We start from the raw sequence: 27833 nt of genomic DNA on the forward strand, positions 1-27833 counted from the left end.
AAACTGAAGCAAAATCGTTAAATAATTCATTGCGAATTTGAAAAATATCGATGTACATTGTTCGAAATAATTAATTTAATACGAATAACAATGATAGTACTTTACCTGATATTTCTCAGTACGGGGAACTAGTGTTTTTGGTCCCTATAACGTATGTCACAACAAGAAACAAAGAAGAAGGGAAAAATTATTGCACCAATATTGTGTGACATAGCACGTTACGGTAACGAGAAACAGAATCAACAATGCGGTTTGTTCATGGTGCTCGTTAAATCGGAGCACTGTTTTTTTTTTTATCTCTTACAGTTTAACTTAATTCCTAAAACACTTATTCTTACGAGCCGGCGATATTAACTCGCAGCCCTAGTATTTTCGAATCACCTCGTCACTTTTCATTGCACTTTTCATCGCGACCAAACGAATCGCTAAACGAAATACAACACACCGCGTGTCACTAATAGCTCTGCTAATAGTTTTAGCGCGTACGTACGATCAGACAACTTCAGGTACCTTTGAATCGAGAGTTTCGATGGTGGCGATGTTAGTTAAAGGTCTCGATATTATTGATCGATCCATATATAACCTGTTCTCTCGTCTTCGATCTTGCGTTCTTTCAATTTTTATAACTCGCACGGATGCAAAAATATAAACTCGATTGAAAGAAAGATATTCATGTTATATATGTTGGTATTTCTTGTTTCTTTAAGTCAGAATGTACGGTGAAGTTTTTGGCAACTACAACTACACGTCGATTATCGATTATTATCGAAGCTCGTTTCAAACTTAGCTGTAGTGTAATATTTATGAAAAATATGTATATCTATATATTCGTATATAATGTATATATATTATATTATTCGTAAGATATTTGACGACTTTTTATGATGCTTAACTTTTAGCGATAAAACGACCCTGGCTTTTCGAACGTCACTCTTTATATCTAAAATTGCACCTTTATACACGAGCGCAGTTTGCAGGAACAAGAACAGAGAGGAACATTTGCAAAACTGCAGAGACATGTTCTCAACTCAATTTTTATCCAAAGAATGTATAATTCATCCCTCTCTCGTGCGTAATTATATAAGCCAATGACATTTGCACTATCGATTCTAATAAGATTTGAAAAAACTCGTCAAGGCTTACTTCTTTTTGCGCAGAAAATTATTCGAAAGATCCGCTATACGTTGCAACTAATTCTAAACTAATACACTGCAACGAGGAAGGGGTGAAAAAATGTTGAAACGTATCGCTTTACTGGGGAAAAATAGCGTTTAAAAATTATATAAACTAATTACGTGATTGAGCGATCGATAAAAATCTCAGGTATCAGCATTCTCGACCTGGTTTACCAATGTTAAATAACTTGTGTATGTTAAATAACATATGTATTATATAGCGGTCACTGTAGAAGAACCGTAATTATACGTATGTACTTTACTACAAACAGATACGATCGATTACAAGCAGAAACCGATGGTAAAAATTGGCTCGAGGTGGTGACGATATCTTAAAGGAAAAGGTTCGCGAAATGTTTGCAGCATTCGTGGCGCGATCCGATGACAAAGTATCGTTAGATCGTCGTTATCGCGCGAATCGTAGTCTCCTACAGCGATTCAGGCAAACCGATGAGCCGGAAGCTAACATGAACCGACACTTTGGAGTCGAATAACTTACTCGATAATAATAAAACTTGACAACTTTACGGCGAACCAACGACGATAACGTATCTCGTTCGGATAAATTCGCGATATAGGGTATATATTATATATAAATTTCATATTTAAAAACTTTATATTAAATTAAGTAAAACTCTAAAAATAAAAGCGCTATATCACGCCGGTGATTTTACTTCTCCTTTTTCGTCTTTTTTCGCTATATTAATCAGAGTAGAGATTATCGTAGTTAACACGTTCGATCGTAATGTTATACTATAGCCGGATACTCGGAACCACAATGTGCCAATGCGAGCCAATCTTCGTACGAATTGAATGCTAACGCGTCATGCGTTCAATTCGTTGCTCAAATTCCGAATATCAGCCATACGGTTGCGGTCATTGATTCCCAGCGAGCCTACTTAAAATGATCGAAACGTGAATTATTCTGGAACGCCACGGTATATTAGTGACACGACCAGACGATGCTAGCTGATCGCGGTTCGTCGCTCCCGGGAACGTATGCATCTAGCGTCCTGATGCTTAATCACAGAGCGGCGAATGGAATAAAGCGAGAAAAAAGAAACAGACGTGAAGATGGGGTGACAGAACAGAAGCCCAGAGGGGGAACACGGGGGGATGAGGAGAATAGAAAATGTGCCGTGCGCGTCCTGTTCCAGAGGAACTGAAACAAACGACGAGAAAGAAACGACGTCACTGCGTTATGCTACGACGACTTGCATCTGTCTCTAGACTAGAAAGGAACGTGCCACCCTGCGACACGTTAGATTTACGGGGTGGAAGATGGGGGGAGCTTCTTTCGAAGATAAGAAAAAGATGCGAATCCAGTCACGTTGGATACCTTTCGAGACTTCGTATCGCGAATTTCCTCGAAGCTGTTTTAAGACAAGGATTCTTCTTGTCGTACGTACAGGTGTACGACGATACGTTGCCTTCTTTTACAAGCAGCAAATAAACGTAACCGTTCAGTTACTATCGTGCGAGGCTAAAAGATTCACTCAATCCTGCTGAGAATCGCATGAATCTTGATCGGGCAATCATCATCACACCATGAATACTTCGATGAATGGATTGCATTCTGCTTGGGGAGGTGCTGGAACAGGTACACGCTTTTCCAAATCCATTCGAGGGAGGAAAGCGTCGATACGCGTCGGTTCTGCGGTTGGTGTGGTCGCAGCAGGCACAGTTGCTCCTGGTGCTAATTGCAGACATTCCGCCGGAGTTAACTGGAAATGCAATTTTCGCAATTGTCGTAATTATATAAAACGAACGATTAACAACGATATATCGAAGAAGCTTTCTCTCTTCAAAATTGCTGAGAATACTTACCAAAGCTGCCTGTTGAGGAATCGCCGCGATCCCACCGACATTCGCTGGATTATAATAATTGGTTGGACTGACAGGCGGTGAAGGATAGGGCCAATAGAAAATTGGAGGCGGATAAGGTGCTGCAAACTGCGGTGGTCCACGCGGTAGCATTGCAGCAGCAGGCGGAAATATCGCGACTGGTGGTGGTGGCAACATCGTGCCTCCTATATCGAAAACAAAAGGAAGACAATCAACGTTGGATCAAGCTTATCCGGCAAATAACGTTATGTCAACTGCACCACCGTTCAAAAGTTGGATAACGCGTAAACAGGAAATCACATTTTTGAACGGTGCTATGAATGAGATTTACATTAACGATCTGAAAATTCCTCTGCTTTGCGTGAAAGAGAAACTTTGAGATCGTAGAAAACGTAACTACGTAAGAAAAAAGAAAGTTAAAAGAACCCTCTTATGTAATTGCTTTGTTTCGGACTACTTCGTTCGGTTAATTAACAATACGAGCCTGAAATATTACGGCCGCAAGCACGTACAATACTTTGATCGCGACAACTTGCTTCGTGGATTAATCAGCGAATAACTTTTCCGATAAAAATTTTAAAAAATAAGAAAATTCGATGTAACACCCATAGATTCTATGTATATACAAACGTAAGAAGAGTGCCCAACTATTAACCACACCGCGATCTGTGGTCGATGACATCGTGCAGAATATACTGATTATTTGTTTCGCTAATTTTATGATTCCAAGCTTGTAGTCTTTCATATCTGCTTTTCTATTCACGCGTCCCCGCAACCTGCACGATTTCACGATTAACTTGACGATTTTCTACGGTCCGTGCGAAACTTTTCCTATAAGAAACATTATTTCTCATTTGATTCTCTTCCGTAGAATTTTTACTTCGTGTATTCGCTCGGATCGTACAAAAGCACATCATCCAAAGGAATAATGATTTGGACTTGGCCTACCTGGAAGCACAGAAGTTAGTATTTGTAGATCCCGCTACCAAACAGCAATCGACACTGCACCATTGTAACACGATATATACGTATGTTTTATATATATGTAGCACCAACTTGCGATTTCGCCCCTCTGCCAAATCACCAAAATTCACTCTCCCTTTCTCATTCTCTCTATCTCTCTCTCTCTCTCCCTCTCTCCCTCTCCCTCTCCCCCTCTCTCTCTCTCTTCCTTCCTCTCTCCCTCTCTTCCCCAATATAGTAGAAGCCTTTTTGCGTGCGACCCTCCTTTCAGATAACAAAATATCGTTCCAATTCAATTTTATTTAACGTTTCTCAACTTTTCTCGTCTCTCGAGCTTTCTTTAATATTCGATCGATCGAATCTGTATTTTTTCTTTTTTTTTCTCTTTCTTTTTTTTTTAGATCTGTGTGGATTCGTATCGCATCGAGGCATTTGCAGAAAAAAGAAAGAGACAAGATCGGGGAATCGAGGAATACAGAAGGAATATATAAGGAACATAGAGCAAGGAAGTTGCTCGGTGTGAACGAAAGTCAAGGAGAATCGGAACGGATCACGTTAAAATTAGATAAAACAGAAGGAGAACGAACGAAATTTAAAAACTCAAAGAAAATATAAATACGCGTGTCTAACCAAAAGCGAGCAGGTCTTAAATTAGGCCACGATGTTAGATCTAATCACAGGCTTGCTCAACGCGATGTTAAAGGTCGACGTGGAAATACTTATCGCCCTTCGAAGGTCGTGACTCTCGCGTCCTTTGAAAATGGGGAACGGAAGATGGATCGACCCAGCGATCAGGGGAGATAAAACACGAAGAAAAAAGGCGAGAGGAAATGGGAGCAACAGAGCAACAGAGGAAGAGAGGAAGAACCTGTACGTGAACCAATGGAAATAAAGAAAAAGTAAAAGGAGAGAGGGGGAGAGAGATAGAGAAAGAGAGAGGAAAAATTACGACACAGAAATCTCCAACTTGATCTGTAGACACCAAAGATACCTGCGAGCCCAGTGAAAAAAAATGTATAGAACGTAACAGGATAATGGTGGTCGTAATTTTCACAGATTACCACAAGAAGATTTCAAAATACCATTTTATACCACAAATAATTCCTTCGTATCGACCTCTACGATCTAGGCGATACCGCTAAATCCTTGCATTGTAGGAAGGAAATTTCTTAACTGTTATTTATTAATGATAAAACAAGAAAAATAGTAACGACTAGATTAAACACCAGTGTCTACGAAAATTACCACCACCAGGCGAGGTAATATAATCAGGGTAAGAGTCCACCAACCCGGCAAGCAAAAAGATATGTATGTCCACAAGGCACATTTATTAAACATGATCGATTTACCATCGATATAATCGTTGATATACAGAAAAAAAGTGTGTATACAAGGGTTAAAAAAAAAAGATTGGTATAAAATCCTGTCTGTTTGTGTTTTATGTGTATGTTTTCTAACGTATACGTGTGCCTGTTGCATTTCGTGTGTATTTCTTGTTGGTTTCTATATGTGTCTATGCGTGTCCTATATCCCAATATAAGATAAAACGCAATCGGGAAAAAAAACGTTCTTTCGTAATTCGGGTGGGGCTTGAGAAAAAAAAAAAAGAGAAGAAGCGTCGTACAGTGATGAACTCGTCCCGTTTTTTGTTACATCGCGAACAACACGCGCGAAGCTGGTACCGCGTCGTAATTATTAATTAACTTTCGCCAGGACAATCACGATTAGCCGTGAAAATTCGTAAGGTATGATTAGAGTGGTCTATTTCTCGGTGATAACTCCGGAGACTCTCGTCCTTTTCGCAAGTCTTTCGATTTCCAATCTTTCGGAATCCGGTCGGTCACCTTCTAGATCGAATTTAATTAAATTTCATCTCGTTCGAAATCGAACTTTGTACAGGAAGAACGTTGATTGATTAACTAGGATTCGTCGTAGAAGAAAAGGGAGAAAAAAGATTTAGAGTGGAACGAGAGTCTGATCCATGTTTCACCTGAATAGCCCGTAAGAAAGTCTAAATGAATAATTAACAATGAACGTGCCGCTTATTATACTGTTTTAGTCTCAGCCTCCGAATAATAGCGACGATAGTGACGTACTGACAATGATAATAACTATTCACGACGATTAGTCAAAAATGTAAACTTGCAAAGAGGTGGGGAGGACGACACACTGTCAGTCACCAAGTTAGCGGATCACAAAATGCCAGAGACAACACATTCAACGCATAATGAGAAAGAGAAGAAGATATTATTATGCCACGACCTTTGATGGTGACGAGCTTTGGAGTTAGTACTTGGAACGATAATAATAGTAAATTAATAATGATAATGATGATGATAATAATACTAATACTAATAATAATAATAATAATACTAATACTAATAATAATAATAATAATAATAATAATAATAATAATAATAATAGTAATAGTAATGACAATAATAATGATAATGATAGTAATAATAATGAGGATGATGGTGATGATAATAATGATAATGATGATGATAATAATAATAGTAATAGTAGTAGTAATAATAATAATAATATTAATAATATTAATAATAACAATAATCTAAAATAAAAAATGCTACGTTTTCTTTTCACGCTCGTTCTTTATCCCTTCTCCTTTCGTTCCCTCTCACGCTCTCCCACTAATCTTGCTCTCCCCTTTGGTACCCCGCGGATAACGTGTATAATACGGCTCGTGTGAGTGCCCAGCGAAAGCCAATGGCAGGTAATACACAGTCGGACGACATTATGCAGTAATAGAATCGAGCGGTTCTCTGACACGTAGGAAATGGATTGCTCTTGCGTCGATACGTACATAACGAATGACGATCGATTAAAATCAAGTCGTTAACCGGATCATCCTCTAACCGGAAACTTCTAGAACTACGGACTTAAACGTTAAGAAAAACTAATTAATTTCAGTTCTTTCGAATATAGACATGGTACAATTTAATTCAAACAGAAACGAGACAACGCGCTAAACGCGGCAAGGAACATGGAAATTACGATATCGAAGTAACGAGCTGACACGGGTCCTCCGGTTAACAGGCTGATGAAAGGATGAAACTTAGTTTTATTTGATATGGTTGGAAGTGGCGTTGTCGCTGTTGGACTCGACCCTTCGAAGATTCTGTCTCTGATTGGCATAACTTTGAATAGCAATCCTCCTAGCCGCTTCTGGCCTGTTAACGCATAACATTGTCCATTCGATGCACGCATGTGTCCTTCTTACGAGAAGGCGCATCTCTCGTACACCGATACAGCCGCAGTTATCGACAGTCGTAACTATTCGGTACGTATACCTAGTAGAGGAATCTCTGCGAGCGTCGAGCGTGTCGAGAAATTCTTACGTACGTCTGTACGAATTCAATTCCTATTAGTGGCCAATGGTAGTTTCGAATTTTGCCCGGTTAACGAAACATCGTACCAATACCGTAAGGAAGCTTGGAAACTTCTCGACACACCCGACGGATACATTTCTTCGTTATTCGCGTTTTAAAAACACACCAAGATGCGCCTCCACAGTAGCGACGCGAAATGGAGACTACGTAAATGTAAGAAGTCGAGGAAACGACTATGGATCTAAGGGACGTAAATCGTGAGGCTCTTTAGAATATGCGCAAATCTCTGGTCTTCTCGAAGATATTATCAATTAATACAGGTCGTAATTCTTGTCCCACAACAACGACTGCAATGCATTTACTATTTGAAATAATAAATACTCCGGAAAATTCTAACCGATGGAATTTATAAACAATCTTCGCCTCTTTTTAGTACGAATTTGAATATCTCTGTATCGATCTATCATTAATCATTCTTACGATCAAATCGACCAATGAAATTTAGACACGGCCGACTCCCTTCTCCCCAAATCAAATATCATTCCCCTGATCTATACATTACCGCATCTGTATATCCTTAGATCCACAGAAACGACTGTGAGAGTAAAATCAAATTGGTCCGTTTCGCGTCACTCCGTTCAAATCTCTAAGATGTCTATTAATGCTATATAAAAGCAGACTCAGGAAGCCCGACATAAATAATATCGGCAGACTATATCCCGATTCTCGAGTTACATCGGTAAGATTGGAATGTAAAATGTGCACGACCCGAGTACCAAAGTACATGTTCGTCTCTTTGCAGTTTCAGCCACTATATCGATACTTGACGATGTCTTTATTCCACGGACAAACGATCTCTATTCGCTTACACGCGTGCGAACCAGCTTGCAAAGTATTCATCGAATGTCGTACACACTTTGCACTGCAATTGTAACAACAAAACAAGACTAGGTGTATACCAAAGGTACTACTCAGTTCTATGTAATACGCTACCGTATCCTGTCAAACAGAGGGAGGCGTTGTGCGAGAATTATAGGATTACGTGTAAATATACGTACGAGGTGGGGAGCAGGGTGGTGGAGAACCGTTACAAGACGTATTATCAGATGGTCTATGTGCGTTATGATATGGAAAGGAATGCGACAATTATGGAAAGGGTCGGAGAGGGAGGCAAAGTTTTGGAAGGGGAAGAGAAAAAACCGACTAATATATAATGAACGTAATTACGCATTAGGGGGAAAAAAAAACAGAAAAAAGTAACTCGACCCGTTACGTAAGTCTGTCGTCTCGTCGTAAACGATAGGTAACGAAGAAGGATATTACAGGTACTTGTATGCACGTCCCTCCACAAAACCACGACATGCAAACCAGTCATTTCTATGCCCGTGGACTTTATACTTTGGAGCAATAAGAACGATCATCGTGTGCGTCTCGTGCCGTTTCCATGGTTCGTAGAATCGTTAATTCACGCTCTACATTATCCGTATATGTATATATGAGTGCATGTAAAAAAATAAACAAAAAAAAAAAAAAGAGAGAGAAGGAGAAAACGTATAGAGAAACGTGGCAAGAAAAAATCTGTGTAATCATTGGACAGCACTTCACGTTGCTCCGCGGTAACACCGAGATCGAGCATACAGAAAAACCATAATAAAGAGTAATAGCGAAGGACGAAAGGCTACGGCGAGCTTCGCGATCACGTGGACTATTCTGGAAAAAAAAGCTGTTTCGTAATGGCAGTAAAAATATCGATCGTCGTTTATTTCTACGGGATACGAGCTTTCCACGTACGCTCGATGTCAGGCCCCTCGACACGCCTTTTCCTTCGATCGTTCCACCAATTCTACGGTATCACAAAAATATTAGAAGAGCATCGAGAAGAAGGTATACACCGCCGACACCAAGTTAAAAACATCACTAGCTACGACTCCTAGGTAATATATAATATAGCACGAAGATTTATACTTTCCTCTTCTTACTAATTTCTTTTATTTTATCTTATGTTTTTATTTATTTTTCTTTTCTTTTTTCTTTTTTTTTTTTTTTAAGTGAGAAACGTTCGTCTATTTTAATCAGGATTAAATTATCATGCAGAATAGTATTTGGACATTGGTTTAGCATTCCCTTTGGCCCCATTATCGTTCTTATGACATAAGATGACGAGTCTTGTGCAACGTTTCGCTCGATCTATGTTTGGTTCTCAGATATAAATTTCGTATTTTATTTGGAAATCAGGCTATGAGAAGCAAACCGAAGGAAACGTTCAGCCTTCAAAGGAGAACGAATAGAATTTCTACGATCAAGAGGGAATACTTACGATGCCAATAACGCTACCGTTCTCTTCTAATATACGTTCTTTTCTTCTTCGTGCTTTATGTACCATTCACCAAACTCTCGTAATGTTTACACAACTAATCCAATCGACGAACGTATTTGCACCACCGCGAAACGTTCGCGTAAAAGCGCAACGTGACTGAGCATATTGCCTCGATTGGTTTTCCTGTTTCGAGCTCGAAGTGTCCTCTACGCGGCACAGAGAAAAGCAAGTTCTCTTAGGAATGTGGCGAGGGCTAGAAATGGATTTGTGAATCTCGTCGTGGGACTTTTCTTATCGGTCACGTCGAATCGACTGGCTCAGGAAGCTCGCGCGCATTGCAATTGCAATCGAAATAATATGGTTTTGATGTGAAACTGCAATGTAACTTCAGGCTCTTGCTTAGAAAGAAAATGAAAAGAATTTTTATCCTAGACATGGACGTGCGTAAAGTAGATGCCGCGTAAAGAAGAAGCTACTCTCCGTGAATTAGAGCTTAAAAACCGATAACATTGGATGGAATGTCCATTTACTTATATCCCTAATAAAAATATTTCTAGCAAAATATATAAATCATTCTTATATATATATTTATATATATGTATATGTCTGCGTTTATATTTCAATTTCTGTTAATATATATATATATATATATATCTATATAAATCTATTATCTGTATATATTTACATGCGCGTATAAATTCCAAAATCTACGAAAGAAATGAAATTACGTCTTAAGGCGAACAGTTCATAATTCATGATTCACGTTTTAAGGCACTTTACTAAGCACATGTCATATACGACAAATTGAAAGAACAACTCCTATAAAGTACAAGAACACGTATAACAAAGAGAAAGAGAAAGATACATAGTCACTTCCTGACGATATATATTCTGGCCCATGTAACGCGACCATCGAAAAACTCATACGTTGTGTAAGGAAATGACATAAAGAAAAACACTCTAAGTACTGCTGCTCAATTAAGTATCAAAAAAAACCATCTCTGAAACGATCATATATATATATAGATATATACATGTGTATGTATATAATGACTAAATATATATATATATATATATTTAATATATATATATATTTTTAATTAATTATTTATATTAATAATATATATATATTTTTATATATATATATATATATCTTTAGTTAAAGGAATATATATGTATATATCTTTAGTTCGAGGGCAAACGATCTCTAAAATAACTGACTCTAAAATAACACGATAATATGAAAAAAGGGTTTGCACAGAATATCATGCGGAATGTCGTCTGTAAATAGTTGCCTTGGACACAATAGCATCGTATCGTATATATTCGTAGAAGAACAAGTCGTCCATCGTAGTGATCGTACGACACTCTTTCACGCAGCAACGATGCAACTGGAATAAATTTGCCCGTCACTCGCGCGGCAAATAAATGTCTCAAAATCACAACCTCTCGTTGCAACGACTACGAGAAACGTACGAAGGAACGAATAATTATTGGTCCATATTGGCCGATCGATTCTTGTCCAAACTCAACCTACAATGTAGAAAAGTACATACAAGAGAGATGCATTAAGAAGAAGACACATCGTTCGTCCGCTGTGTTCGGAACGATTATCATCGATACTAGCGGCTTAACCTATCAAATCTGAGGATAAAATTGAGCAGGATAAGGCAAGCCCGGTGCCGCGGCTGGAGCTTGCGCGTGAAATGCGGTCGCTGGTGTGTGCCACGTGGCACGTTTCGCGACTGTGCTTGATGTATCGGGTGGGAAAGCGGTTTCCCAAGTTCTCTTCAGTCCCATTATAGCGGCCGGATTAATGGGCGCAGCCTGAACGATAGGTGTCAGGAGACCATGCGGTGCCGGTGCACGTAAAATAGGGATTCGAGAGGGTACGTTAAAAAGTAAGAAGGGCGCCGGCGCGGGTTGTTGAGCGTGAAGCGCCGCAGCAGCCGCGGCGGCGGCGGCTGCTGCGGGAGGTGCCATTGCATAGGCAGGAATCTGATGCTGCGGATTCGGTCCCGGTAGAGCGAGCGTCTTAGTCGTAGCTGACGAAGTTGGGGAAGCAGGAGTGGTGGAGGTAGGTGGTGGATTCGAGGCTAGAGCCATTAGCCAAAAGTCTTGATTTCGGATTGCCTGCGCTTGAGCCTGAGCTGCTTGAGCTTGCGCTTGAGCCTGAGCTGCTTGAGCTTGGGCTTGAGCCTGTACTAACGCGTGAATGTCCCAGAGGGGGGGTTGCGCCGTCGGTACCGGTACCGGTACCGGCGTCGGCGGAGGCGGATGTGTCAAAGTTGCAGGAGTTTGTGTGGTCAACGTACCGGGTGATAGCAGAGCCTTGGTTGACGCTGGAGTTACTGCACCTGTCAATACCAGATTCATGTCATCCCCACTGCACTGGAATACTTCGATGTATCGCTGTTTCTTGCCGTATATCATATACCGATGATGTCGCTGCGACGCGCACGCATATGCCGAACTTTCGCTGTCCATTTGAATAAACGCTTCGCCGGATGGCTGACCCTGAACGAACAAACAGAATGTACATCGGTTACTGATTTCCAAACAAACGAACGTAGTTACGACACAGAAGGAGGAACGCGTGTACGTACTTGAGCATTGTAAACCATATGAACACCCTGGTAGACAATATTCTTAGAATGTTCGCCCATGAACTCGAGGATGTGTTCGACAAGAGCTTCGTATGGAAGACCGCGTAATCTAACGCAATCTTTACGCGTGCCAGAGGTGATAATATGTTGTGGAAGTATGGGAGGAAGTTGTGGAATAGGCGGCGTTGGAAGTACGATCTGTTTCGGATCAATCGCTCTATTCAAAACCTGTAAGTCACCGAATAGATATTCACATGTGTTTACCTCTTTTCCTTATTTTTCTGCCCGCGTGATTTCTATTTACCTGTTGCACCTCTGCAATCGTACTTCGAAAAAGTTCTATATACCGGCTACCAATGCAATCTCTGTGTTTACTTAAGGCCTTCACTGCGTCTTCTTCCTTAGCAAAAAGAACAAACGCGTCTCCAGTTGCCCTACCATCCGGCTTCTTCACGAATAAAACTCCATCTTCTCCATCCAATACGTGACAGGGCTTTTGCCCTGACAAAAAGAAGTCCAACTGTGAAAAGTAACGCATAAAATGAGAACAGAAATAAACGATAGACCATGCGATTAACTCTTTGTACGTACCACTTGTTTAGCGACACAATCATAAGGCAAGCCTCTCATTCTAACGATAACTTGAGCTCCTCTAGATAAAAATGCATGAGCTTCCCCGCTAGTTCCTCCAGCGACGCCAACAAAATCCTCTCCAGATGCCTTGTATACTTCTATGTACCTTCCACCCATATGGTGTTTGTGTCTTTTTAACGCCATGTCTCTATGTTCTTTGTTAACAAATCGTACTAATGCTTCTCCGTTACGTCTTCCCATAGGACTTAAACACAGAGCTACACCACCCCTGTAAGACGATATTTTTATAATAAAAGCCAACGTACCGTTTACAGCTTTGTAGGAAATTATGAACGAAACGACAAGAGTTATAGTCAGAATATGCTTAGAACAGAATAAACATACAAATTATATAGATTATGATTGCAACTTTGAGAATCATTGGCATATATTTATATATTATATATTCATGACCTGAAATAGTATTTATCATTGCGTATGAGAAAAATGAATAACAAAAGAATATATTGAACTGTTGCTTACGCTACTTTTTAGAAAGTAAACACTAGCATTTGAAAACTCACATAGTCATCCATATTCGCATTTACATATTGAATATAAATCTTTACCTTTGTTATATGGATCCAAGTGGCTTGTGTACAAATACCATGACAGTTATTACAATGTACTTTATCAAGATCTTCGACCTTAAGTCAATTATTCATAAATTTCACTTACTTGGCAACATTTAGGCCACGAAAAAATTTTGCTATGTCCTGGTCCGATGATTGCCAAGGAAGACCTCTAGCTCTTACTACACAGCCATTGTCAACTTCTTCATCTTTTGAGCTACGGAAGGGCATCGTAAGATCAGTAACATACATTTCACTGATGAGAAGAAAAAGGTACGTATCAAAGATAACTCACCATATACCAGGTTCTAAAACGATATTGACTGTTTCAGGATTTTGGAAGACGTGACCTGTAATAAAAGTAATATAATGAAAACCATGAAAATGCACATATACATTGAAGTGAATGATCGAAGGCATTTTGATAACACTGCAAACAACAAAAAAGGAATAAAACAATGATTAACCTTAGAAATCAATGACGCTTATGCATCGATTATAACCATGATTCGCATTGATCCAAAATACGATTATAACATTCGACATACGAGGATTTAAATTCGTTAAAATTTATCCAATATATTCGTTTGACTTAAAAAGTAGATCATCGATAAATTTTAATATGCGTAAGAGAAGTTTTTATTGGGCATGTATGATTAAAACCGGAAAAATGAATTCTCCCGCGAAAAATGTAACTATCGTTCCGGTGTCACCAACTGCCTACCATCTGCGTTTTCTTTGTAATCCTACACCGACAAGTTTGTCTCCGATTTCTCAAGCTTGAGCAAAATGCTCATTTTCGATTTGCCTACTCGGTGCAACGTGTCAGCAGTCTTTCGAAGTCTTTTCATATCTCATGAATCGAAACTTTTCTTCCATCGTAATTCGTACCCCTCCATAAAATATTTCTTCAAACCGGAAGTACAATACAACGAAGAGAGAAAGAAAATTTTCTTCGCGATCCGATGTTTACGGATGACACAATACAGAATTCCACGAAAGGTACAACAAGCGTCAAACATTTGCGAAATAAATGCGTGCGATCGTGCCTTGAAACAACTAATAGGCAGCCGTTGCTTATTACACACGCACGCACTTGTCACAGTGGCACGTGACATGTACTTACAAGATTGAAAATTAAAGTCAGTTTGAGTTGAGCACCATTGTGATAAGGAGTATATTATGACCGTCACTGCTTATAGCATTACACAGCTTGACCCGCGCACTCGTAAACCGTGAACACACATAAGGGTCCAAATGTATGGATTTGAACGTATACGCTACTCTGTCGCCCGGTTCGTGCTATCTTTTTATTCTCTCTTTCTGTCCGTTTCACGTTTGCTCTTACTGGCATTTCTTCGTTTGCGTACAACGCAACCGAAGCTATGTAAGTAAAATTTGAAACGAAACGATTTCGAATAATATTATGCAGTGACCGCCATATTTACAGTATGAATATACAAAAAATGCAACTTTCATACAGCTTTCATTTCACTTATACAGTGTGGACTGTTTATAAAAGTTATTAAATACGTTTGTTTTTCGATACGCTTTATAATTTCGTATTAAGCTATAAATATTCTGTAATACAGAAAAACGTGCAGTTCATAAGGTAACTTCAGTTAGCAGTGAAAAAATATAGAATTTCAAAGTCGTATCGATTCGTATATCATGGTTGCATGCCATTCAACATTTCGTTATGTTATGTACAATTACATTAATCGGTTGAAAATAGCCGAGCTTTTCTTAAGGTCGAGACACGCAAAATATTTTTTTGCATACGATATGACATATCATAGAAGGAACTCGCAACTTCTTCAAAAAAATATCACCTTGAATAATTTCGTGGCCTTGTTTATTATGGATAAAAAGGGAGAGATTTCTGATATAGCCACGTGCCACTGAAAAGTAACTTAAAAACAGAATTGCACTAATCTCCAAAATTGTAATTATCTACAATGCACATATATATTTTTCTTTCAAGATTGATGAAAAATTCATATGATCGTAACTAGGCACCAAACTACATTTTCTATGCGTGTAAATAATACGAGGTATAAGTATGTTCTTCACTTGTCTGTATAGTTCATGAAAGATATGACGTATCGCACGTGAACCTTAATCTTTGTTGAGAAATAATTAAAAGCTACTTTTTTTTCTTCGTCAGATTGGTTCGTTAATTAGAAGAAAAATAAAAGAAAAAAACTCATATTATCAGCGGTGAAAATAAATAAATTAGATATTTTGTTCTTATCTTTTTTCTTATTGCGAGTTGCATGTTGCACTTGAACTCGAAAAATTCACAAAGATTCCTTAGTCGACGACTTACCATCTTTTATCATCCTCTGTATTACACAGATCATATCTTGTATTTCATGCACATAGAACTCGTTCTCAGTATCTAACGGTAGGCCAAAATCTGATATTCGCCAGTCAAGGATAAATTTTCAGCTTTAACATAACAATAATTCATGTACCGATAACGCGAAACGTAGATTGCAATAATCGCCTTTACGTAAACGTCCGACATGTATCGAGATATCGAGTTGCTATGAAAATTGTAAATTAACTCGTGATACGATTGTTATTTCTAATCTACCTGATTGAAATGATATAGATTAGACAAAAATATCACGAAAATATCATATACCGATAAGTGTCATAGGTTTCTGGGAGAAACAGAAATTTTCAGATTCACGCGAGGAGGATGCGAGCAGCTGAAAATGACGAGAAATCGAACAAAGTTGTTACGCGCATAATTATTCACATATCTCAGTTGGTCGTCGCCGGGCTGTTACCAATATCTTCGCAAGCATGACCTTTAAACCGTGTTCTGCGCGTGATAAGACTGCCTTGATTACTCGGTGGCACTTTCTTAAGTTATTCGACTGATATTGGCAATACTTGATTTTGATTTCATCTGTCTTCATCTCATATTTGAAAACATCGAAAACAAACACAGGGTGTCTAACTAATCGTAATAATTTAATAAAATCCTCTGCGATACGAGGAGAAATTATTTAATTCTTGTTTATAAAGTTCGAAGATTTTCACGAGGATGGAAGACCGTGTAAATAAAGGGTTAGAATAACCAGCGCCACGATATTTCCGAGTCATATAATTTCATACTTATTTCTAATTGAAATGTTTTAAGAAATCGCCGATTGATACGGATAATGCAAATCAAAATTGTCGATCGATAGCGACACGACACTGGGATCGATCGATATTTGTCTATATCGTATCCCCGTCAGCCACAGGTGGTTTTGTTTTATTAACGACAGACTCGCCATACATACGATAATACCGTAGTCTCGACTCGCGCTTAGTATTCGGAATTTATTAGATTCACGACAGGTAGCCATCTGCATTACGAGGATTATTTCCCTTTTTGGATTAAATCTCACTTATGGATATATATACGATTTCTACAGCTTTCACACGAACGAAAAAGAACATGAAATAAAGAAGCGATTAAACCAATATGTATCAATATACATATAACCATATGTAAAGGCAGACTTTTTACTTTAATCTCAAAGAAACAAAGAAAGATAAATGTGTTATATATACTACATACGAGTACATGCATAATAAATGTCTGCTATTACTAATATCCACGTGTGTTAAAAAAGAAGGGACATAAATTATTATGTAATAATATTACAATTAACAAACAATTAACAATTTCAAAATAAATCTCTCATCGAATAAAAACGTGCAACGAAATGAAATCATACAGATCCACGAATAGATCTTTCAACGCGTATACATGCTAAGAATAAGGAAAACATACCTCGGGCTTAGATTGCAATTTGTATTTCGGAAAATTATGAGATCAGAAATGCTCTTGTTTGTCTGATACACGAAGACCGAGACAGTAAATAATTACACACTTTCGCACATTATTCAAAAGTCTGCTTCGTGATGATTAAACACATTCGAGGAAGTGACTTATATTTTGTTATATTCGAATATATGGTGGACTGGTAGGAGCGCGATTAGCACGATATGTACACCCTCCACTCGCTTATAGACTGACTTTACGCCAAGCAACGCAGCGGCTAGTTCGTCGTCAGGTTCGTCGAATATGTTGGATTCGAGTTCTGTCGCGCCGCCTAACGGCCGCACGCCTTGGAATTCTCGTTTCGACCATAGTCGTCGCCTTAAGGCAGTCGTACTGTATCGAAAACTAAACTTTCCAACTTTGAACAACGAATGCTTCGCATGGGACGACCAACCGTGTATTAAAAATTCGCTACGCAATTCTACCGACGTATTCGCGGCATGTAACTCTTAATACGCTTCTTTATTATTTTCCTGCTTTTTTTATTTTTATTTTTTTCTCTTTTTAAGTGTAGAAAGTTTCACACGCCTAAAATTCATCGAAATATTTTCGTGCCGTGACTCCTCAAGAGGAAGTAATTTGATCCTATGACCGTACATCTGTCGCGGGGTACGCTGCACCAAGATAAATGATTATGCGGACGAATGTAGAAGACGACGTAAAAATCGAATAACTTTGTTTTTAATAAAACTTGGGAAAGGATACATTCCATCATCTCTTGTATTCCAAATGTCGAGAGCTCTCCATGGGTAGAGTAGCAAGCAACGAATTCCTTCCGAAGATCGTGAAAGAGGGTATAATGTTCTGGCAGGTTGATGTCTTTGTTGCAGGCCTCTGGATGTAAGCATTGTCTCATCGGCGCCTGGCCGTCTACGACGAAACGTGGTGCGGAACCGGACGTCACGCACGACATGGCGGACCACCATGCTTCAAACTTTTATTAAAAATGAATATTTTCTTTTTAATATCTCGTACGAATTTGAATTGTACTTGTATATTCTTCCATATTCTCTTTATCGTTTATCAGGCTATAGATACAAATGGATCTGCGCATATCGCGTTCATATATGTATATATTTCAACGATCTGGAAACATTTTCAAACTTTCTCGATAAAAGATATACATAATCACCTTCTCGATAGCTTGTTCCAGAGGAATTCCGTGCTCTCGAAGATTTCTTTCGGATAACGCCGGAGCGTGTGCTAACGCTACTTCGCTGATGACTCCACTACTTCCGGCAATCGCCGGATTGTCGCTACCGGTTCCAGGAGTACAACTTTCGTCCATTACCATCGGTCGTACAATATACTGTTGCCTTCCCATTACCTGTAAAAAATTCACAAATAATGTATTCACAAATAATTAAACGCGTAGCATTTCCACTGAAACGTTTCTCGTGACAAATTTTGGTCAAATAAAAAAGATGTAAATAATGATTCACTAAAATATTTCACGCAAGATTCGGCGATACGTTAATGTTTCAATAACGTGTCTAAATGAAAAACGTTTAGTGTATATGTTGTGTCGTTCGATCGAAAATAGGTAGAATGTATTATACCGATATACCGAGGCCAATAATCTCAATGCGTTAACAGTATATATGACACACGCGCCAGTGACTATACAACGCGCCAAGCACGAACTACGATCTACACGGTTGCATATACACAGGGGTATACCGATAAAACGAGCAACAAAGATTTATTGTCAGCGTTTACCTGATATTTCCATTTTTACAAGCAATGAGTATTTTGTTAATTCGCGTGTTGTGACGTGGCCATGAGAAATCGTAGTACCAATAACAAACTGCATCGCTCTTTTCGCCCTTGTTTATATAAGCATGGACCTGAACCCTAAATCACCTTCATATCGAGACACAACGATTATATCGGACTCGAATGTTCGCCAAATAGTCATGTAGAAAATATTATCCCGATGCTGTACGAAAAACTTTCTCTAAGGAATAGCTTAATGGTCGTAGATATCTTTATTATACGTTCGATAAGTTAATTGTATATTATCTATATCGTTATTTTATCGGTATGTAATGTGTAATTGGATAGTTTTGGGTGCAGTTGATCGATCATTCGGATGCTTGGATTTATTTCTAACGACGGAGTAGAAAGATTGATAACGATTTTTAAATAAGACATTACTATTCGCTTTCGACCGCTTATATAAAAGCCTCGCTATGTCTCGTAACGTAGCATAGGATTATCTAAATGAGTTTAAAAATGGCATACTACGCGTCTTGGTAATTGTACAATAAATCGTTAATTATGACTAGGAATTTAGAGTAATTACTCGTATCACGCGAAGGACGGTAAAGACTTGGAAATAAGCATTGGAAAAAAAGAAAAAGGAATAATAATAACGTATCGTAAACAACCGATTTCAGCATTCTATTCGGCAAATCGTTACGCCTTCAAGCTTTTACCGCGTTTCGAATACGAATAGAAAGTAACGACCAGTTGGAAATGAAAACATTTTCATCGAAACGGACTGAACAATGCGAACGCCGAATCGGATTTCTCAATTCTAAAAAAAAAAAAAAAACACGAAAAACTTCATCGTGTCTAGTTTCGAGAGACGATCGTTAATTAGCTATACAAGACGCGCCGGGGAGCGTTAAACGAAAACATTGCGTAAAGAAAGGATTACGTAAATCGTCGCTCTTTAATAAATAAGAACACACGAAAATCTCAACAACGAAACACCGAAGAACGCTATGGAAAACATTTTCGTTAAAAGTTTCCGATTACGAATTTTCAGTTATACTTGTAATTTCATCACGGATCGAGACATCGTTGACTCTTGAAGTTCCTCGCCGCTTTATGCTCGAACATTGCTATCGTTGAGAAATACATCTTTTTATTAGATTTTCAACTACAGTGTGCTTTCGTACGGAGACGTTCAACGTAAAATATATCGCAAAACGCGCAACCTCGGGGTGCGTTTATCGAAGTCCATAGCTAAATGCATGTTCGAAGACGTCACAAACAGCAAGAAACTTAATAGGCAGGTTGTTCGAGGCAGGGTTAACGGATCAAGGTAGTTTGATGTCGAGCGAGCCATCGTCCCGGATTATCTCCGTCGATAAAGCTTCGTCGCGTAACTAGCAACGTAAACTATACGTAAGCAAACCAGTATCATACATATTTACATAAATGTTAATTATTAGCTATTAATTATATAGTCTTACGTAGTCACTGGTACGAAGATTAAAAATGTCACACTCGAGGCGATCGCAAATTTTCCTATAAAACTCGAAGATTCTCTGCCATGTTAATAAGTCGATGTTTGTTAAACGTGCAAAATAGCCAACGTGAAAGGTTTAGCGTATTTTTAGAAGATAGAAGGACGTTCGCGTTGCGTTTTGTGTATCTTTGGTTGAAACTCCTAATCCTAGAAAAACGTTTCACAGCAAATTCAGAGTAAAATCGTCGTAGTTACCTGTCCCGGATAAATCTTTCGAAAGTCTTTTGAAAATCAAAACGGGACCTCTTCAGGCATTTTGTTCGACGACCTACTCGTAAATTATTTCTAAATTGAATTCTTTTCTTCCACGCTCGTGCGATAGGTTCTTATTTTCAGGAATTCATTATCTCAATAATGTAACGACGCCGTAGCAGAAATTTTGTATACGTAATACAGACTATATCTACATGTACGAACAGTGTAAATATTCATATTTTATAAATACGGCATATGTAGAAACGTTGTTCCCCCTATTTGGCACGTATCGTGTATGCGATATAAATGCAGAGATCTGTGTACCACTGATCGTATACGGACTCTGATAATGAGATTCAAGTTTTCGAACGGAGATTAAGAAAGGAACGATGATATTTTAAGATTAGAAATTGTCCTCGAAGGACGGACGAAGAGACTGTTCCGTTCGAGTGTTTCAAGGTAAGCTATCACCTTGGCAAGGTGTGGGCTGAGAAGGTGGATTTTTCGAGACCTGTTCTCGACCCAAACGTTCTTGACCCAATACGCCGATGAAGAATTTTATTGCAGAGATTTTTGTTTTAAAGGATTTCACGCTTTTGAACGTCCGTCTTCGGTCCTGATCGAATTTCTCAGCGCCCTACGAGTCGAAGTAGATATTTAAGAGAACAACGAATTCGGCAGCGATGTAACGCGATTCGCGTTGCTTTTCTATTAGAACTTTGTTCGCACTACGATTTCTTCTAAACGCGTAGATATACGCGTATACGTGGATAGTCGCGGATAGGGAAAAGAAAATAAGAAAATTTTAGATTAAAAAAGAACAAAAGTGACAATATGTATACACGGTGGCTGGTATTTAAGGTGTGACAAGTCGGAACGTCTGTCGCGCGCGAAGCAACAAGGGCATAAACGTGAAGCGTAAAATGCGATTCGAGGCGAACTCATAAATTGCAAATAGAACGAGCGCAGTCGAGGAACGATATTTACCGGGGTAGGAACGGGGCAGGCGGTCAAAAGTCGCGATTTGCGTTGCTTACAGAGGAACTGACTTGCCCTCGTCGAGGACGACGAAAACAGTACGAGAGCAACAAATTCCTTCGTAAGAAAAGAAATTCTCGTACGTCGTACACGTACGATGGAGCGCGATGGAATCGACCTTAAATAATCGTACTGTACTAATTCGATTAAAAAATGTTAATGGGACATCGTTAGAAGGAAATTAGGGTCGATCGTATTTGTTAATGTCGCTTAACGTCGGAACTACCAGAGCGGTATAAAAATACCTAATCAGTTTGTAATTTTCTGTAGAAATTTGATGGATTTTTAACGATGTATTTTTAAGAATTTGAACCATGTTCTACCGTGTTAATGTATTCTTTTTTTTTCTTTTTTTTTTTCGTTTCTTTCGTCGCATATCTTTCATTCCTTCGATACAGGTTTTACGTTTTAATTCACGCTAGTCCTAGCGTCGATATCTCGAAAAACAGCTTCAACTACCATATTCGACTATATCGTAAAGGCGAAGGTAAATATAAGGTGACCCATTAAGATACAAATATTCGAGAAGAAAAGTTGTCACTCCGTCTGTAAAACAATTCTCTTGGAAAGTTACGTTTATCGTTACTACGAGCCGCTGGAAAGTTAATCGGTTGAGCGGCTTTGTGCACGTTTCAGACGCGCAGGATAATCGAGATCGTTATTTCAATCCCATCGTGGAGTGGGGACAGCGGGGCAGGGGATTTCAACGTCCGCTAAGCTCTCCTCGAATCTTTTTTCCCACAGAATATATTACGTCTTAGCGGTATTTGTGAGACTGCGACGCGACCACGTCGACACAAAGAGGGAGAAACTATGGAGGGAAGAGAAAAAGGTGGTTTCGGAATGGTGGACCGGAATGGGGCGGTCGGATGCGAATAATAGGCTGCGCGCGTAATATCTAAAGTCCAGGAAACCGAAGAAAATAGAGGAAGAACGGAATAATGGAATAGCTGTTCCGAACGTATGCACGGCCGAGTAAATATCGAGCGTTTGCAAAACCGGCGAACGTAATGAAAATTCATGCGTCGACTTCGTACGACGTACAACGACTTACCATTGTATTTACACATTTCGAACATTCCGCCGAACATTCGTCATAGAAAACTTTTGCAAATATTTCGTGCCAACTACGCGGAACTTTTTCGAAAGTCTATCGGCGATGTAGCGAGACACGATTATCGTCGCTTCAGTTTGATACTTTGACGCGAGATACAGTTTACTGTAAACTTCTTGCAAGATCCGTACGCGGAATAAATTAGCGTTAAAGCTGATTCTATAAAGTACGTATATCGGGACTCGATATAATGGATAATTGTTTGTTCAAATATTTTCCCGACTTCCGTGAATAGGCACGTTATCTCCAAGTTTCTATGTAGCTACATAGGAAGATTCGCGTCAAGATTTACCAACGTAGCCACGAACGTAGTCGAATTTCGTCATAGCGCCAACCAAAGTTCAAAGTGTTTTACATAACGTCGAATTTTCATTGTATCTATAAAGGTAGGGTCGACGAAACGTCACGCGCGATGAATTAATACCGGAGCATAGGTATTTCGGGAGGAACCATAGGGAATAACGCAGAAGGAAACAAACGGCAAAGGGTCAAGCCTATAAATTAATGCCGCTCGTTACAGTTCGACTCGAATGATCGACTTCGAGCACCGGAAACGAATCACGACAGCCGAGTTACGCAAGCGTTCTTCCAACGAATTACGATGCGATCAAATTAGAATCGGATAGAACAATAGTGGAAACGAAAGCTTTTCCAAGAGATCTTGAATCTTCCAACGCCAGGTACAAGAACCAGGTTCGCCAATTTCCAACTTTTAGTTTTCAGTTCGATTACGAGGAATATATAAAACGCTTAAAAAGGAAACGAAAAAGCGAGAACGTTGACTCTTATTGGGATATTAATTACCGTGATGCGTTCGTCGTAGCGTTCGTATCGGATAGAATTCTAATCTAAAAGATACAAACGGTTGGAAAGAATTTCATCGGGTTCGCTAAATATTTCTTTCGTTCGTTTAGCATCGCGAGTACGTAATTTCGTACTTTCTATCAATCTATTTCGTACTTTGAAGTTAACTTTTAAAGCGGCAGCGCGTCGTTCGATTGCCTCCGATTACAGACATTACGCGCGTTAAAGACGCAGCCCCGGTCCCGCGTCGTGTTTTCGTTCGCTCGAGTAAAACCACACGATGCCTATTCTTTTCGCGATTCGAGACTACGGAGCGCAATCTTGATTTCCAGGCCTAAGTCAACGTCCTCTCTTTTCACACGGCAGCGGCGAAGCGACGTTTCGCGAATCTTTGGCGAAATAAGCGGCCGCGTACAGAGAGGTTACCGCATTCTTAATGCGCGAGCGGAAAGCGAGAGGCACAACCTGCGTTTTGTAACGCGACGATAAAAAAAACTCGAGACAGGGGGGCGTATGTAATATTTATCGAGGCGTTCAACCGACTTCTGAATATCCGAGAGACCGTATATCTAACACGTAGCGAACTTTGTTGCTTCCATCGAAGCAAGAAGGCGAGTTTCCACGATTCTCCGTTTCGGAGCCAACCGAGTGACTGGAAACTTTCGTTCGACGGGCTTTCCCTATCCTACACGAATCTTTCGATACACTTTCTCCGAAAACCAGTCGATTTACGCAACGAAGATGCTACGTTAATACGAATTAGTCCTAGATCAACGAGCTTGCCGCGGCTCGAATTTTGTCTTACCAACTTATAGCGCCGTACGATAAGATACAAACAGATAAGCTTTATTTTTATTGATAAAAATTTGTCAATAGTACGTTACGTACAAAATATCGACTCAAACGATAAAATTATCGTAATGCTTTGCGATGTCAAAGATAGGCGTTCCATGGAAATAATTTATTGACATACAGCGTTCTAGGCAGCAAGGAAAATGCGAGCCGCGGCCAACCTACGGCGTTAACCTACCGATCTACCTGTAGTAAGAGACTTTTAATCGAACCTTCCTTCGTACCTGGCATCGACTTCCTTAGTTCGTCGAATAGGTACGTGCATACTCTAACGTTTCATATTTCTAAAACGCGTCGATCGTCCGATTACGGAGAAGCCGAGACTGTCGTTCGCTAGAAAATTGAGGTCAATTTAACGCGATTCTTACGTATAAACTGTATTTTTAATTACTATCGCGATTACACAGAGATATATACGCAGTACTAAAGAGTCATTAAACTCGTAAAATCAATAAAATCCGGCTAAATACCGCGTCTTCGAGTTTACGAAAGGTTTCGCCGATACGCGCGGCTTGTCCAATCCGCCACCAGTTGCTACCAATAGTCGTGATTTCGATTACATTTCCGGGCACGCGGAATCCACTGTAAATATCGGTATAACAAATGTCGACTTCTATTTACATCGATCAACCCGAGAGCCTGTCGCTCGTCGCGCGAACGGCGCTCGGGAGAAAAATCTGGCAGGCGGGACGATTCGGACGATGAAACGGTCGCAACGACGAACGACGAACGACAAACGACGACGACAACGGGAATAGGTATACGAACACGGGTATGTACCTATCGGTTGTCGGATTCGCACCAGGTTCTGGCGAAGCGAGAGGAGCTGACCGGCGGCGGCCATTGTCCTCGATGGAGCTCGATCGGAGATAGTCAGGTATGTGACTCGAGGGGGAAAAAGGAAACGATCGTCCAGCTGGAACTCGGGCGCACTCGTGCAAGGCGGTTTACAACAAAGAATAAAGAAAACTAGGCACACCTGTTGCCGCGCCGGATGCTTCCCGATTTCTCGATTTCGCGCCACGGGAAAATTCGACTTTGATAAATTCGGCTTGCGACTCGACTCGTCGTCGTCGTCCGAGTATTGGAACGAGCTATTAGACGAAACGTGTAAAATATACGAGTATACGAGCGAGTAAACAAGCGGCAGTTTCCTCCGGTCTCTCTTTCAGCGATCTCGTAGCAAGCTTCGGATGTTTATAGTCGTAGGGATTATGGGCATGCGACAGGTAAAAAATCGGCAACGACTGGCCGGAGGGAAGTTTCTCGAGGTCCGAGAAGGATGTTGAAACGGAAACGATTCGAACGTCGTTTAACTTTGAATATCAACGCAAAGCCGTTGATGGAAGCGTCGGTCGACGAAGTTCGACGATGACGAACAAAGACGTCGATGTCGTTTTTGACAGTATCCGTACATCGAAAGTCGCTGATACAACGCGCTTACTCAGACTACCAGGCTTACGCTATCTCGATTTATTGCACGACCCCAACAACCAGCTGTAGAGATACTTCGAAGCTATTTCTTCGGGTATATTTACAAAAGATCGCGCCGGTCGAAGGTCTTCCGTTTTAACTTGGACGCGTCGTTGACGCATCGTAAACTCTGCACGATCGGAACGAAAGCATCGGCGATAACTGGAAACGCGTACTCTATGTAACGTCGAAAAGTAGAAAATTGTAAGAATTAGGATCGATTAGGAAGAAAGTCGAAAGAGGAAGAGCGTCGGTATCGTAATATGGCAGAATTAACGAGAGACGGAGTCCATGGCGCCAGATAATCTCGATGGCAAAGCTGGAGCTAATGGACGACCTTTCGAGGGCGCGACGCTCCGCCTCCACCGGATAATTCGAGAAACAATGGCAGCCGGAGACATGCAGAGGCACGGCGATACGGCGGCACGGCGGCACGGCGCGGTGCCAGTGCAACGCGCACCAAGATCGACAACGGTGAGGAAACGTTCGTGAAAGTCGAACGATACGTCGAATCGTTTCCCGTGTCGCGACTTCGACGAAACGATCGGTTAAAGGTACACGATCGCCCGTTGAACAGCGATCGGTTCGAATCGAACGAAGAAATACGAAGGAAAAACATCGTGTCCGACGAGGAAACTCGAACGACGATTGTCTGCTGTGAAAGAACACCTTTCCAGCGTATTATTATTAAAGCGTATGTGAATCATTTTCCGTGATCAACGTAAAGATCGTTCGAAGACTCGCGTACGTACGTAACATAGATCGATGCATATGTCACTTGGATGGTCGTAAAAAGCGCATGCAACGAACGCAAACGACGGGAATCCGTGAATCATTTTTAGCAGTACGTACGGCTGAACTTTATCAAAAGGCAATTTTAGCGCGTTAGTTGGCAAACAGTTGGCGTAATCAACGATTTTCTTTCTTCCTACCGCGTACGTATCTCTGATTTTTCCTCCAAACGGTAGCGAGTAATTCGACCGACGCAAATTGAAATACGTATCTAGAAAGTTGTTGCTAGAATTCCATTCGAACGCCGAGCAAAGTTCGCAAGAATATACATATTCTATGAACTATATATTCTTATATATATATATATTGCTATATATATATATATATATATATATATATATATATAATAAACCGTCTGTTTTCAAACGACTTTGACGATTGACAAATGGACGAACGAGCGTAATTTAAATTTACCTTATCGTTGCTTCGACGATCTTTCGTTCGTCTTTCTCTTAAATTTTGCTTAAACCATCGGCGTAGAAACGTACCCTGTTCTGTTGCACGTCGATGAGCACGTAAACCAACAGCGTGATCTCTTCCTCGTCGGAGCCGAGAGCATTACCCTGGAGACCCGCCGTCGCCACATAAAGGGCGACCAAGTGAGTCGGTCCCCTCGTAGCGGCCTGCGTCTGCATCGTGCCAGGGTCTACCTTTCGTTGCCGTCGCTATCCGTCCCGAACACTACTCACTTCTGGGTCAACGTACACCTGAACCCTGTTACCTATCGAAGTAGCACACTTCACCGTGCGGCCACGGAACGTACGACACGTAACCGTGTCCTGGACGAGGCCGAAAAACTAACTCCACGCTTAATACTCGTGTTATTATCCTCCGCGGCTGTCCTCCACCTGTCAGTAAAACCTTCACCGTTCCACTTTAAAGCTCGATCACGTTCTTCAACACAGACTACTCTTGCTATCCTTTTTCAACGACATCGTTGTCTTATTTATTTTTGAGGTTAAGGATCGACGACCGTAATCCCCGGTCCGTAGGACGAT

At 40.2% G+C, this 27833-nt stretch overlaps 1 protein-coding gene across 4 annotated transcripts; it reads right to left on the reverse strand.

Annotated features, from left to right (window-relative positions):
• Positions 1–201: 201 nt before the first annotated feature.
• On the reverse strand, positions 202–27833 carry LOC117204149 (RNA-binding protein fusilli). Of its 4 annotated transcripts, XM_033441290.1 has the most exons (12): positions 27324–27470; positions 18441–18635; positions 18014–18242; positions 15791–15880; positions 13757–13811; positions 13568–13678; positions 12848–13118; positions 12561–12776; positions 12257–12484; positions 11966–12167; positions 3003–3205; positions 202–2899 (listed from the first exon to the last, which is right to left on the reverse strand). In XM_033441290.1, exons 1-12 carry the CDS (start codon positions 27468–27470, stop codon positions 2717–2719), a joined length of 2130 nt encoding a protein of 709 aa, XP_033297181.1. In that variant the 3' UTR covers positions 202–2716. The 4 variants fall into 4 exon arrangements, with proteins under 4 accessions (XP_033297181.1, XP_033297182.1, XP_033297184.1 ...); XM_033441291.1 differs by lacking the exons at positions 202–2899; positions 3003–3205 and adding an exon at positions 4384–4974 and having other exon boundaries at positions 27324–27828; XM_033441293.1 differs by lacking the exons at positions 202–2899; positions 3003–3205 and adding an exon at positions 8898–9176 and having other exon boundaries at positions 27324–27826.

The sequence above is a fragment of the Bombus bifarius genome, unplaced genomic scaffold, assembly GCF_011952205.1.
Source record: "Bombus bifarius isolate JDL3187 unplaced genomic scaffold, Bbif_JDL3187 scf7180000007977, whole genome shotgun sequence".
In the NCBI taxonomy this organism is placed as follows: Eukaryota; Metazoa; Arthropoda; class Insecta; order Hymenoptera; family Apidae; genus Bombus; species Bombus bifarius.

Coding starts and splice junctions, on each gene's coding strand:
- LOC117204149 (XM_033441289.1), bottom strand. CDS start 27,470: ATGCAGACGCAGGCCGCTACGAGGGGACCGACTCACTTGGTCGCCCTT. Junction 18,636..27,323: donor TCGACGTGCAACAGAACAGG/GTACGTTTCTAC, acceptor AATTTTTTACAG/GTAATGGGAAGGCAACAGTA. Junction 12,485..12,560: donor CGATTGCAGAGGTGCAACAG/GTAAATAGAAAT, acceptor GGTGACTTACAG/GTTTTGAATAGAGCGATTGA.